Below are 13,089 nucleotides of genomic sequence, written 5' to 3'. Positions count from 1 at the left end.
CCAGGTGCCTAGAACTTGCCCTGAAAAAAACCTCAGGATTTTCCTGTATTTCTACGCTTAGGGGGCCTGGCAGGCCCCCCAGAGGGGTCCCTGCTTGGTATCAGAGACAGATAGTACATAGTCCCAGCAGACCTCAGAGCTGCTTGCTTAGTTTATCTCCAGTGGGAATGAAAAGTGTCCTTCCACGCAGCTTCCATGAAAGTAGGAGGAAGCACCTCTCACAGATGCCCTTAGCAGGCATCTCCCTGCATCTCTGTGGCATGGAGATGAGATCTGCTGGCTGGCTTAAAGGTGGGGGGCGGGGGGAACTTAACGAAAATCTGAGTGCTATTTTCTAAAGAAAAAGGAAAAGAGAGTGTTGCATGGCCCCAAACAGACAGTATCCCTCCACAAGTACCAAGATTATTTTTTTCCTGCCATCAGCAAAAATAAAAGTTACAAATTTTAAGCCTACTCTATGAGATAAGATTAATTTAATATCCCTTTGAATGTGCCAAAAAAAGGTAAAAGAGCTGTTTATTACTTTTTAAAAAAATTCTAATAGGAAGTGTTATATTCTGTCTTCCAAAGCACAAGCCATTCATAAGTTATTATTTGATGAAGAGTCTTATAAAATTTTTCTTCAGGGTACAAACTGCACCACATGTGAAGAAGAGGCCTTGCTTTCCTGATATAACATTTAAGCTCTATTTTCATTAAATAGCTATTTTGAAATAATTCTAATCAAGGTATTTACACTGTTGTATGTTGTTTTTCTGCTTTGCTAATGAATGTCCCTCCTATGTACTATAAACATCTGTCAAAAACTGTATTAGCAAAATGTTCATAAATCATATAATGGTTTCAAATGGTTTCAATGGTGGTGCTAAATCTGCATGGCTTGTTATATCCCCTCCCTTTTAGAGTTTAGTCCAGCATATTAAAATAGAGATCAGGGCTGGGCGCGGTGGCTCACGCCTGTAATCCTAGCACTCTGGGAGGCCGAGGTGGGCGGATCGTTTGAGCTCAGGAGTTCGAGACCAGCCTGAGCAAGAGCGAGACCCCATCTCTACTAAGAATAGAAAGAAATTATATGGACAGCTAAAAATATATAGAAAAAATTAGCCGGGCATGGTGGCGCATGCCTGTAGTCCCAGCTACTCGGGAGGCTGAGACAGGAGGATCCCTTGAGCTCAGGAGTTTGAGGTTGCTGTGAGCTAGGCTGACGCCACGGCACTCACTCTAGCCTGGGCAACAGAGTGAGACTCTGTCTCAAAAAAAAAAAAAAAAAAAGAGATCAGAAGACTGACAAAACACACTTTTGTGGCAATAAGATACCAAAATATAAACAGGACCTAAGGCCATGCCAAGCAAAGGTTAATTCACGCCTGCAGGCCTTCAGTTTGCTTACAGATCACTCCGAGTCAGTATGTTGTGGTTTGCTCTCTGATTAACGGACTTCCTTATCTTAACTTAAAACATCCTTTCTACTGATTCCAAGCATTTAGACAAAGGTTTATTTCTTTAACCAATTATAAATTAAAGAATTTCTGAACCCACCTGTAACCTGTGGGCCCCTGTTTTGAGATGTCACACTTTTTCAGTCCAAACCAATGTATTCCTTCCATGTATTGATTTATGATTTTATCTGCAATTCCTGTCTCCCTAAAATGTGTAAAACCAAACTGTAACCCAGCTGCCTCAAGACCACTTACTACAGCTTTCTTGGATTTGTGAATCCCTGGGCCATGCTCACTGATATTTGTCTTGTTAATGGAAAAAACCAAACTCAGTAAAATAATTTAAAGAAGTTTATTCTGAGCTGAACATGAGTGACCATGGCCCTGGGAAGCTATCTCAAGAGGTCCTGAGAAAATGGCTCCTTTTCTCTGTAAGTCACAGTGCCCCAGGACAGCAACTGCAGGCTCCAGCCTTCCCTGCTCACCAGAGACTCAGGCTTCCCGCTGGTGGCCTGGTGGTTTCCTCTGCTCCGTACCACCTCTACTCTGCCCCTGTGGTGACCCAACTTGGCTCGGCACTCCTCCCAGCTCAGAGTGGTCTCCCCTCCCTCAGTGACCATGGGGGTTTGGCCCCTTCCCAGAGAAGTGGACTCTTCTCCGTCTGCCCAGGACATTGTAGTCGGGCGTGTTCCTCCTTTCTCCTCGGAGCACTCTGCACAAGTGCCTCCTTTACTGGCAGCTGTCACACGCATGTAAATCTTTCTTCATTCAACTTTCCTTCAAGAACCTCAAACCAAATGCACAAAAAAGATGCCATGATTTTGTCAGGTTTTAGTCTGAAAATGTGAGTTCTTGACGCACTTGTGGCTGAAGAATGACCAGACGTGCCACAGTAAGGCAAGCATGAAAACAAGATTTATTAAGGAGAAAGAGATAGGATTATAGGGCAAGAGCATGATACAGGTTTACAGAGCATGGTACATACACTACAGATGATGACCAGGCCCATTATCACAACAAAAGGAGAGCAGAAGGAAGGGTACAAAAAGGGCCTGGTTACGGTGTGCATCCTGTTTTATAGTGCGCAGACTCCCTCGTGGTTCAGAGGTTACCATGGAGCCACTTTGATGGGACAGTTGGAATTCACATGACCTGAGTCTTTAACTACGCATGCAGGTTGTTCTAGGTCAATTTCCAGACTCTATGATACCCATGCTGCTTGGCCCATGGGTTAGAGAGTCCTCTGCAGTCTTTTGTAGCTGGCATGCTAAGTTATGATTGGCAGACTCGTAGGGTATTCCCTCCTCCCCCAGGTATGGCAGTTGCTAGTGAGATTAGGGTGGGGCAGGAATAAGATGGGGGCAACAGCACCCACTTTCATCCTTAGGAGACCCAGAGTCCCTCACCATCTACCTAACAGTTTCACCATTTTAAAGCCAAATGTGCATCTTTGAGCTCCCCATGTGGGTTCCTTGATTCATCTGGTCACAAAGGCCAGAACCCTGTGGACCCCCCTGGTCACTAGGCCCTTGGGCTTCCTGCAGTGGCCCATCCCCACCCTAGTGACCCACTCACCTTGGTGCAGGCCTTCCCAACTCCACTCCTAGTCCTCCATCTTTCCAGCCAGGAGAATCTCTCAGAAATGCAATCCCAACTCAACTGTGGCAGTGACTCACACCTGTAATCCCAGTACTTTGGGAAGCCAAGGTGGAGGATCGCTTGAGTCCAGGAGTTTGAGAACAGTCTAGGCAACATAGTGAGATCCCATCTCTATAAAAAATTGAAAAATTAGCCAGGCATGTTGGTACATGCCTGTAGTCCCAGCTACTTAGGAGGCTGAGGGAGGAGGATCACTTAAGCCCAGGAGTTTGAGGTTGCAGTGAGTTATAATGATGCCACTGCACTCTAGCCCAGGCAACAGAGCGAGACTCTGTCTGAAAAAAAAAAAATTATTGTATATAATTATGATAACTGTCACACAGGCTAGAGTCAAAAAGAATTGTTCTCAAATCTGGTGACCATACTTAGTGATGTGTCCACCAAAATTATGTTTCAATATTAGACAGTTGTATTAAATATTGATATGCTTATGTGTGATACATTGACATTACTTATTTTGTTAATGTTTAATAAAATATGATATATTTTAAATACTCTTAAATGGTACAGATTAATTTAAGAGTAGATATTCCAATTAAAGCTATTCTCTTATTAACAGAATATCCAAGGTATTTCCAAGCACCCAATTCAAATTAAGAAACCTCGAAATTTTAAAGGTAACTCATTTTTTTCTATCTTGCTAAAATCTTGGATACCACTTTTTGAAAACCTAGAAGTGTTTATCATCATTTTTCTATATACCTAACTGCTTTACTTTCCTGAAGTTCTCTGTATTTGCATGACCAGGATTTAAATATATATTGAAAACAAAAAACAGCTAAAGTGATATGGTGCCTCCCTTTTAGCAGTTTACAAGTGAAAATAGATGATAATTATACGACGGAAGTAGCTTCCCTCCTGCCATCTCTCCCCCACCAACTTCCCAATAAAGAACAAACAAACATACAATAGCACTGGCTTTTATTAAAGTCTGAAAATTACTGGAAATGTTTATAGAAACACACTAACACTCTTTACTTTTTTTTTTTTTTTTTTTTAAGAGACAGGGTCTCACTCTGTCACCCAGGCTGGAGTGCAACAGTGGTGCACTCATAGCTCACTGCAGCCTGGAACTCATGGGCTCAAGAGCTCCTCCAAGGCTCAGCTGATGGTCACTTTTCTAAAAAAGACAAAGTTCAGATCTGAGCAAAGGAGCATTCTGTGGCCCATTTCCAACCCACACCTGCACCCTTGGTGGGGATGCTCCTGCCCCTTGCTCTGGGCACTGATGCACCAGGAGGTCCTGGGAAAACAGTGGAGCATGGTGAGAAGTCATTTTTAAAATGCACAGTCATGCTAAACAGGGCCTATGGAGTGTGATCATGAGCAGCTTGGTCCCCATGCTCTTGAAGACATCTGTGGGGATTCGCAGTGTGCTTCCCCCGTAGATCTTCTAATAAGGCTCAAAGGCTACAGATTGTTTTTACTGGAATGCATTCAATTGTCAATATTTGATTTGTCTTTCTTCATTAAAAATTCTAGACAGAACAGAAAATTTTAATACCAGAAAATCTAGTTAACTTTTAGTAGTAATATGTTATTTTAAAATTACATTAATAATATTCAGAAAAACTAAAAATCTAGACTTGACCTCAGAATGATATTAAAATAATTTTGTATTGAGGAATAGCTATGAGTCAGCTCATGACCAAATGACCAAATTCACCAAGTGCTTTTGAAATAACAATTCAGGTAAAGAAGACGAGATTCTCACGATCTCCCCAAGGGCCATGTTTGTTTCGTCCAAAGGCCACACCTTCCTAGCAGCAGGTATGTGCATGCAGTGCTGGAGGGACGAAATGGTCAAGGTAGCTCTCTTTATGTGTTTTCAAACATTTAGAAATTAAATAATTCAAAGGTACCTGTAGAACTCATTCTTTCAAATAATTCCTAAGGCAAAGATTTATACGAAACAAAGATTTCTTATGCACAGCAAATAATAACAGGTCTTTTACTTCCAGGGCCCCTTCACCTCACCACATCAAAATTCCACATAGCCCTGCATGGTCCTGCTCAATCTGCCCCTCTCCTCCCTGTCTTTGCTCCCACTGCTCTCTGCCTAGCACACTCTCTGTGGCCTCACTGTCTGCTCTGGTCCTCCTCCCCATGACAGCCTGTCCACCTCAGGCCCCTGCCCAAGCCATGCCTCTTCCCCAGATGCCATCCTGGCACCTTCTTCACTGCCTCCGTGCCTTTCCTAAATGTTACTATCTTGGCAAGGCCTGTAATAGGGTGCCTGATTACCCTATTTATAACAGCAACTTCCCTACACACAGACACACACACATACACACACACTCCTGAACCTCCTCACCTTCATTGAACTCTTCCATTTCATTTCTCCCCTTCTAACATACCAAATAATTTATTCAAGTTGTCTTCTCCTAGAATGTAAGCTCCAACGGGGAAGGCAATTTTGTCTATTTCGTTCACTAACATATCCCAAGCACAGAGCCTGGCACATAGTATGCCCTTTCTAAAATTTTGATGTACACAATGAACCAATGAACAAACGAATGAATACAGCCTACCCTGGAGGCCTTGCTGGCCTGCAGGAGGTAGAGAAGATGTGCAAACCCGGGGAATGGCTGGTGACACTGAGGCGGTAGGACCCTGGCCAATAGGAGGTGGGGATGTTGACCTTGACCAGCACAGGGGAGGAAAGTCTGAGATGGGGCAGGAGGAGCAACAATGAGGGCCACCCTTGGTAAATTCTGAATTAATGCAGAACTCTCTCTAACAGACTTTTCGCAGATTGAATTACGCATTCTTGCACATTTATCTGGGGATCCAGAACTTTTGAAGTTATTCCAGGAATCTGAAAGAGATGATGTGTTTTCTACTCTGACTTCACAGTGGTAAGATGCATGCGCTCAGGTTATCAGATCTGCAGGAATGTCGACATGATTTTAAAAGCCTGAGGTCATTCCAAGGCTGTTTTCAAAAGGCAGAAATTACATGTTTTTCTCTAGTAGTTAATCATGTTGAAAAGAAGAGTAGACAACCAGGATGCCAGAGTCTCCTAATAATGGAGGAGCTGATGGTTCTTCCCCGCTAAAAAAAGAAGTCAATCGCTAGAGAATGTATTAGTAATAGAAATGGTGTCAAAACGAGCCTCCTCCAGGTGAGCGCCCGGAGGCGGAGAGCACAGCGGGGCGCTCCGCTGGGCGGGTGGCTGCCCAGCGCTCTGGGCTGCGGGGCAGTCCCTGCCCACGGCTCACACTCCGGCAGACAGGCAGGTGGCCTCGGGTGGTGTTGGGCGGCTCGGCAGTGTTGTCAGAGGCCCTTCTTTCTTTCTGCGTCTTTACTGTTAGGACATTGGCTCTCCTTCCTCCTGGCGTTGGTGCTCTCGCTGCGGAGAGCGGCCACACCCCTCCTTCCCCAGGCGGTAGGTTACACTCTGGAACAAAGAGGAATGGATGGTTGTAATTGGGGTTTTCACCTGGGCTGGGTACATCGCTGCCCTGGCAGAGCAGGAATCTGCTAGAGGGGGAGGAGAAGGGGCAGGGTGGACTGTCCCAAGGTCCCTGCCCCGCCTGCCCTCGCCTTGGGACTCTCCCCTCCCTCCGTTCACCCTCAGGAAGTGGGCGGGAAGGCTGTCTGCGCCTCACCCACACCTGGGTGGGCCCTGTGCTCTCAAGCCGCTGCGCTTCGCTAGCACACTCGCGCGCCGCGTCTGCAAATCCCCTCGCCCAGCCTCACAGCGGTGGGGACTCGGAGAGTGTTGATAAGTGGGTTAACAGCACAGAACTCAGACTTTCCTTTGGATCAGAAAACATCTCCTTTCCGAAAAGACCACCATCACCAAACTTATTTGAATAATAAAATTCAGGAAGAAATATTTTATGTAAAGGCAGCAGAGGACAAAGTCGCTATACACGGAGCCAGACTTTAAAAAGTAGCAGTGAAAATTGTGTTTGTGATGGCGACAGCGGGGAAAGTGAGAAAAACAAAGAATAACGAAATGTTTGCCAACACGAGAAGCGGTGCTGTGCCTGGCGGAGGCGAGGAGCGCAGCACACGGCAGCGCTGAGGGCATCTCAAAGTCCAGCTGGAGCTGTGCAGTCCGTACCGCCCTGCCTCCAGGGCCTTCCTCTGCACGGCTGTCCTCTGCCCGCCTCCGTCCCTGCACCTGACCCTCTGCAACGATGTCCTTTCACGCGCGTGGCCTTCACCTTGGCCAGGGTCCTCTCTTGGATTGAGCGCCCCACCTCTGATTACCCCAGATCCCCGCATGGTCCTCACTGGCCTGGTCCTGGCGTGGCCGCTGCCCTCCTCCCAGCATCTCTCTGTCACTTAGCCTGCGCCCCACTGTGAACTGCGAGCACGCCCTGACCGTGTCAGCCCCCGCACTCCCGGGCACTCAGTAATGCCCTGGGATGGATCCCCGGGTAGGTGAAGACACCCACGGACCCTTTCATCTCCCGGCTCAGCCCCACTGGTGACCCCATTAAGACTTTGGGTTCCTTTGACTTCTCCCTGGTCCCCACAGTCTGTTCACTTATCTCCTACCCACAAGGTGCTGGAGAAAGTCAAAGTGGTGGCGACTGAGTCCACGAGAAATTGGAGTCATCTGGTTGAGAGGGACTAATGTTCTCAGCCTCCTGTCTTGTGCTCCAGACTTTTTGATCTGCAAATGTCTACCCTTCTCTCAGTCTAAAAGAGTTCCTCCCCTCTACTTAAATGACAAGTAGAGGGCTCAGATCTGAGCTCCTGAGTTCCCTCACACTCTGCCTCAGTGTCTCTCTGTGCCCTCCTCTCACTCTTCAAACGCTCCTGCCTCAAGGAGGAAGTTCTCCTCCTCTATCACCAAGATCAGGATTGTGCACTTCACACCTTTAGGTGATGCCACACGTTTGGACATCAGTGTGAATGGCTCCTTCTGGAGTTGTGCAGTGCACAACCAGTGCAGCCTTCTATGGTAGCCTTCATCCATATCCCTTTTATTTTTCATTTTTACTCTAGCATTGTTAATATATCTTTGTTGACTTCCTCCTTCCCCTCTACTGGGGGAAAAAAAAAACCAACTACTTAGGGTTGCCCTAAAGGTAACCCTGGAAGGAAATCCTGTCTTCAGCCTGGTTGAAGACGTCATTTGTTGTTTAGGTGCAATACAAACTTCTACACTTATCCCCTCTGCTTTCTCACTGCCAGATCATTCTTGCTTTTTGAAACAAACTTTCATTTTATGTACTTAGGCTTTTATTTCCATTTGAAGCCCAGAACTCCTTACATCTAAGACAATGATTGTCTTTCTTCAATGTTGGTTGGCCTTGAGGTCCAAGGACAGCACCCGCAGGTAAGAAACCTGCCCCCAGGAGGGGAGACTCAGAGGCTCTCCAGGGTCTTTGCTGATGTGCAGCAGCACCACCGACCCCCACCTCAGGCACCACCCAGGGTTTTCTTTTTGTCTCTGTGCCCAGTGTTTCTGGGGAGATGCCCTTCTAGGTTTCACCATTTCTTTTAAACCAAGATACAATTCACAAACCATAAAATTCACCCTTTTAAAGTTAAAATTTTGTACTTTTTAGACATTCACAAGGTTGTGTAACCATCACCACTATCTAACTCTAAAATATTTCCATCACTCTAAAAAGAAACCCCATATCCATTAACCATTACTCCCCACTCTCCCCTGCTCCCAGCCCTTAGAAACCACTAATCTACTTTCTGTCTCTAGTTTGCCTATTCTGGACATTTCACATTAATGGAATCATGCAACATGGGACCTTTTATGTCTGGCTTCTTTTGCTAAGCAAACATCTTCAAGGTTTATCCATGTCATAGGAGGTAACAGTACTTTATTCCTCTTTATGACTGAAAAATATTCTATTATATGGAATAATATATTCTATATATTTCAATAAAAGTAAGCAAATAATATTCCATGTATTTATCCATTCATCAAATGTCCTTTGATGGACATTAAGGTTGTTTCCACTTTTTGGCTATTACGAACGTGTACATTTGTGTGCAAGTTTTTGTGTGGACATATGTTTTAATTTCTCTTGATTATATATTAATACTTAGGAGAGAATTGCTCAGTCATAAAGTAATGCTATGCTTAGCATTTTCTACTGTGGTAAAAAAATCCATCACATAAAATTTACCATCTCAACCATTTAAAATGTACAATTTAGTGACAACTATGTTTAACTTTTTGAGGAACTGCTAAACAATTTTCCAAAGTAGCTGCACCATTTTATACTCCCACAAGCAGTGTATGGGGTTTTAGTTTCTCCACTTCTCACCAATACTTTTTATTATCTTTCTTATTGATTCTAGCCATTGTAGTGAGTATGAAGTGGTGTCTCATTGTAGTTTTGACTTGCATTTCCCTGATGAGTATGACGTTGAGCATCTTTTCATGTGCTTAACATTTATTCTTTATCTTTGTCTCTTCCCCTCCTCTACACCTTGAACACAAGTGCACCCCGAGATGTTTTGCTTGCCCACCTTTCTCTGTGTATTTCCTCCCAGAGGGTGTCCTTCTTTCTCACTTTCACTTTCCCTCCAGTTAGGATATAAGTAATATAGAATTGTTAAAGTATGTAATAGATTTAATAACACCCCTTCCCTCTTTGCAGAAGTATGGAAAGTCATAGAAAATGATTTTTGTTTAGGCAGGAAGAATATTTTGCTTTTTTGGTTAACTCTTGAGCTTTCCATCTTAGTGCTTAGATGGAATAAATGTCCTGGATTTTCTCTTTTATAGTGTATGAGAGAATCTCTCTGTGATTCAAGGTTCATGTTTGTGCATAGATCACAAGCATATTATTTTTGTTCAGTGGATCCAAAACTACTCTGGCTGTTGTTAACCAAGTATGTTAGCAAAGTTACAGCAAAACATTTTTGTCAAAGTATTTGGCAAAGGATACAGCTAAAACAGTACTGAGAGGTAAATAAATGTATAGCACTAAATGCTTACATTAGAAATCAAAAAAAGATCTCAAATCAGTAATCTAAGTTTCTATCCTAAGAAACTTGAAAAGTAAAAGCAAGATAAACCCAAACTAAGCAGAAAGAATGAAATAATAAAGACAAGAGCAGAAATAAGTGAAAGTGAAAATAGGAAAAAAATAGAAAAGATTAATGAAAGAAGCTGATTCTTTGAAAATAAATAAAATGGATAAACACAAAAAATGAAAATAGAAATGGCATAAATCATCAATAAACTAAGAGACATGTTCATGGTATGGAAGACTCAACATCCAAAAAACATCAACTCTCCTAAATTGATCTATAGGTTTCTGATGTAATCCCTATTAAGACCCAAGCAAGGTTTTTGTAGGCATAGACAAGCTTATTCTAAAATGCATATCAAGAGCCACAGGCCCTATAATAGCTAAACAAAATCTTGACAAAGAAGAATAAAGCAGGAAGAATCACTCCACCTGATATGAAAACTTAATATATAGTAATCAAGAGGGTATGATGTTGGCAGAGAGACAGATACTAGATCAGTGGAACAGAAAAGCCAGAAATAGACCCTCACAAATATGCTCAACTGATTTTTGACAAAGGTGTAATGTATAAGGTGAAGAATAATTCTCTTCAGATTCATGTCAAGCCAATCACTATGAAGCCAACTTGAGAAGTTCACATCTGTACCGGATACTGTCTGTGTCTTTTTTGCATTTTATTAGCCTGCATTAGTTCTTGGGAGAACTTCAAAACTACAGAATTTTTAATATTTTCATGATGTTTGTTTCTAATTCCCCACCAGCAGTAGTAATCCAATGTTTGTGACTTATACTGTAATTAGTTGCTGTGGAAATGATTTTTAGATTCCAAACAGAGGACTAGAATAGCACATTATTAAAAAAGAAAAAAAAAAAACCAGCAAGATCAAATACACTCTTAAAAATGTTTATTTTGTGTCAATGCTTTTTGTTTGAAACACAAAAAGCAAAAAGGCAATTCGATGTTATATTCTGAAATGTTTATTAATAGTAACATTTTCAAAGAATAACAATTTCCTTGAAAACCTTTAAAATTGTATAAATGGAGTTCAGAAGAAATCAAAGAAATCATCCATTAAGCCACAGTTTGAAAGATGAACACCTGTGACCCATAGAGCTGGGACCTGTCCAGGGAGTGCACATCAGGCAAGACCAGACCTCAGCTGCTCACTCAGCTCTAGTAACTCCACATGCACACGAAAGACATGGCTGTTCCACACTGTGAGGTTCGAGACTGGCCTCTTTCTCCACAGTAATCATATCATCACCTCATTAGATGGTTTCCTAAAAGTTTTATAAAATGCAAATAAAAACAAAATACAAATAAAAAACATTTCTTATGAGCTGTGCATTCAACTCAGCATTTTCAGACTAAAACTTAAAAGAATTTTTCACTGTGGAATATGTTAGTTCTTCTGCTTAAAACTTTCTTGGGTGCTTCTCTGAGATATTCCCTGGTTAAAAAAAAAAAACTGTCTCTATTTTCAGATGACATGATTGTCTATGTAGAAAATCCCAAGGAATATACAAAAAAGTATAGGCAAGTGTGGAAGACAATATTATATCTGGCACACATCCAGGGAAGATGGTGATTCCCTACCCAACAGGCACCAGATGTGGCTATGTGGTTTGCTCATGAAATGCGAGTAAATGACGTGTCCTTCCTGAGACTTTAAGAAATTGCATGTGAGTCCTCTTAAGCTCTTATCCCTCCATTACAATGGCTGGCAAATTTTTTGATAGAGGCTGCTCCATCATCCTGCATTATGAATGGTGGACCAACCTGTGATGGAATGTAGTGAAGTTGAGAAATAAACTATTCTTCCTGTAAAGTAGTAGGATTTTGGAATGACTTATTATGGTAGCATAACCTAGCCTATCATGGTATCTACAGGGACTGGTGCTATAAAAGGCTGCTGTAACAAATCCTAAAGCATGTGGCTTGGGCTCTGGGGCCAGGGCAGGCAGTGAAGAGATGTTTATTGGAGCCTGGAGGATGGCATTTGGTAAATGGTATAATGTCTGATAAAACTGTCACCTGTGATAACTTGTAAGGCAAATACTATCCCTGATGAGCAGAGGTAGGCCAACAGGACACCAGAGTGTGCTTTGATTGTTGTTGTCTACATGTAACAAGGCACTGTGAGAAAGAGACAAACTCAGAAAAGAATTGGCCTGTGTACAAGTAGGAATGAAAGGGAATGATGAGATTCCTGAAAGCTGGAGTCTTGTACATTTGAATATATCAATGATTCTCCAATCAGTAAAAGAAAAATCTGAAAAGGCATGTGAGCAACAAAGACCAATTAAAACACATAAATCGGCCGGGTGCGGTGGCTCACGCCTGTAATCCTAGCACTCTGAGAGGCCAAGGCGGGAGGATCGCTCGAGGTCAGGAGTTCGAGACCAGCCTGAGCAAGAGTGAGACCCCGTCTCTACTAAAAAATAGAAAGAAATTATCTGGACAGCTAAAAATACATATAGAAAAAAAGACATTAGCTGGGCATGGTGGCACATGCCTGTAGTCCCAGCTACGCTGGAGGCTGAGGCAGAGGGATTGCTTGAGCCCAGGAGTTTGAGGTTGCTGTGAGCTAGGCTGACACTACGGTACTCTAGTCCAGGCAACAGAGCGAGACTCTGTCTCAAGAAAAATAAATAAATAAATAAAAAATAAAACACATTAATCAAGGTGTGGCCTTAATACCTACTATTAACACATCAGAAGGAATTAAGATGGCACCCAAAAATCTTTAGAGTTGGGCAACATAGCTCTGGAAAAAGGGAGGTAAAAAAGAGAGTAAAAGGTTGTGGCTTTCCCAGAAACTCCTGATGAACTCAAGTTGCCTGCAATGATGTCTAGAGAGAGGATACATGTCTAAATGAACTGTGGGTGTGTCTGTTGGTGCATGGAGCTGGCTCAAGTAAGAAGCTGATTACATTTTTGAGAGTTGTACTTCCCAAAGAACCACCAGGCTGGGTTAAAAGAGACTGTGATTATTTGAGACTGAAAGCAACCCTTGGGCTCAAAC

The 13,089-nt window shown here is 42.9% G+C and overlaps 2 protein-coding genes across 2 annotated transcripts in view; one reads left to right on the top strand and one right to left on the bottom strand.

Moving 5' to 3' along the window:
* FGFR3 (fibroblast growth factor receptor 3) overlaps positions 1-13,089 on the bottom strand; it is a 366,177-nt gene that overhangs the window by 64,654 nt on the left and 288,434 nt on the right. The gene's annotated exons all lie outside the window — the stretch shown is intronic.
* POLN (DNA polymerase nu) overlaps positions 1-13,089 on the top strand; it is a 151,881-nt gene that overhangs the window by 97,109 nt on the left and 41,683 nt on the right. The window contains exons 15-17 of the mRNA XM_069496180.1: positions 3,658-3,715; positions 4,791-4,868; positions 5,842-5,956. Of these exons, the coding sequence (XP_069352281.1) occupies positions 3,658-3,715; positions 4,791-4,868; positions 5,842-5,956 (251 nt within the window). The remainder of the gene's footprint in view (positions 1-3,657; positions 3,716-4,790; positions 4,869-5,841; positions 5,957-13,089) is intronic.

The sequence above is a fragment of the Eulemur rufifrons genome, chromosome 20 (genome assembly GCF_041146395.1).
Source record: "Eulemur rufifrons isolate Redbay chromosome 20, OSU_ERuf_1, whole genome shotgun sequence".
Classification (NCBI taxonomy): Eukaryota; Metazoa; Chordata; class Mammalia; order Primates; family Lemuridae; genus Eulemur; species Eulemur rufifrons.
This window is presented reverse-complemented; position numbering and strand designations above follow the sequence as displayed.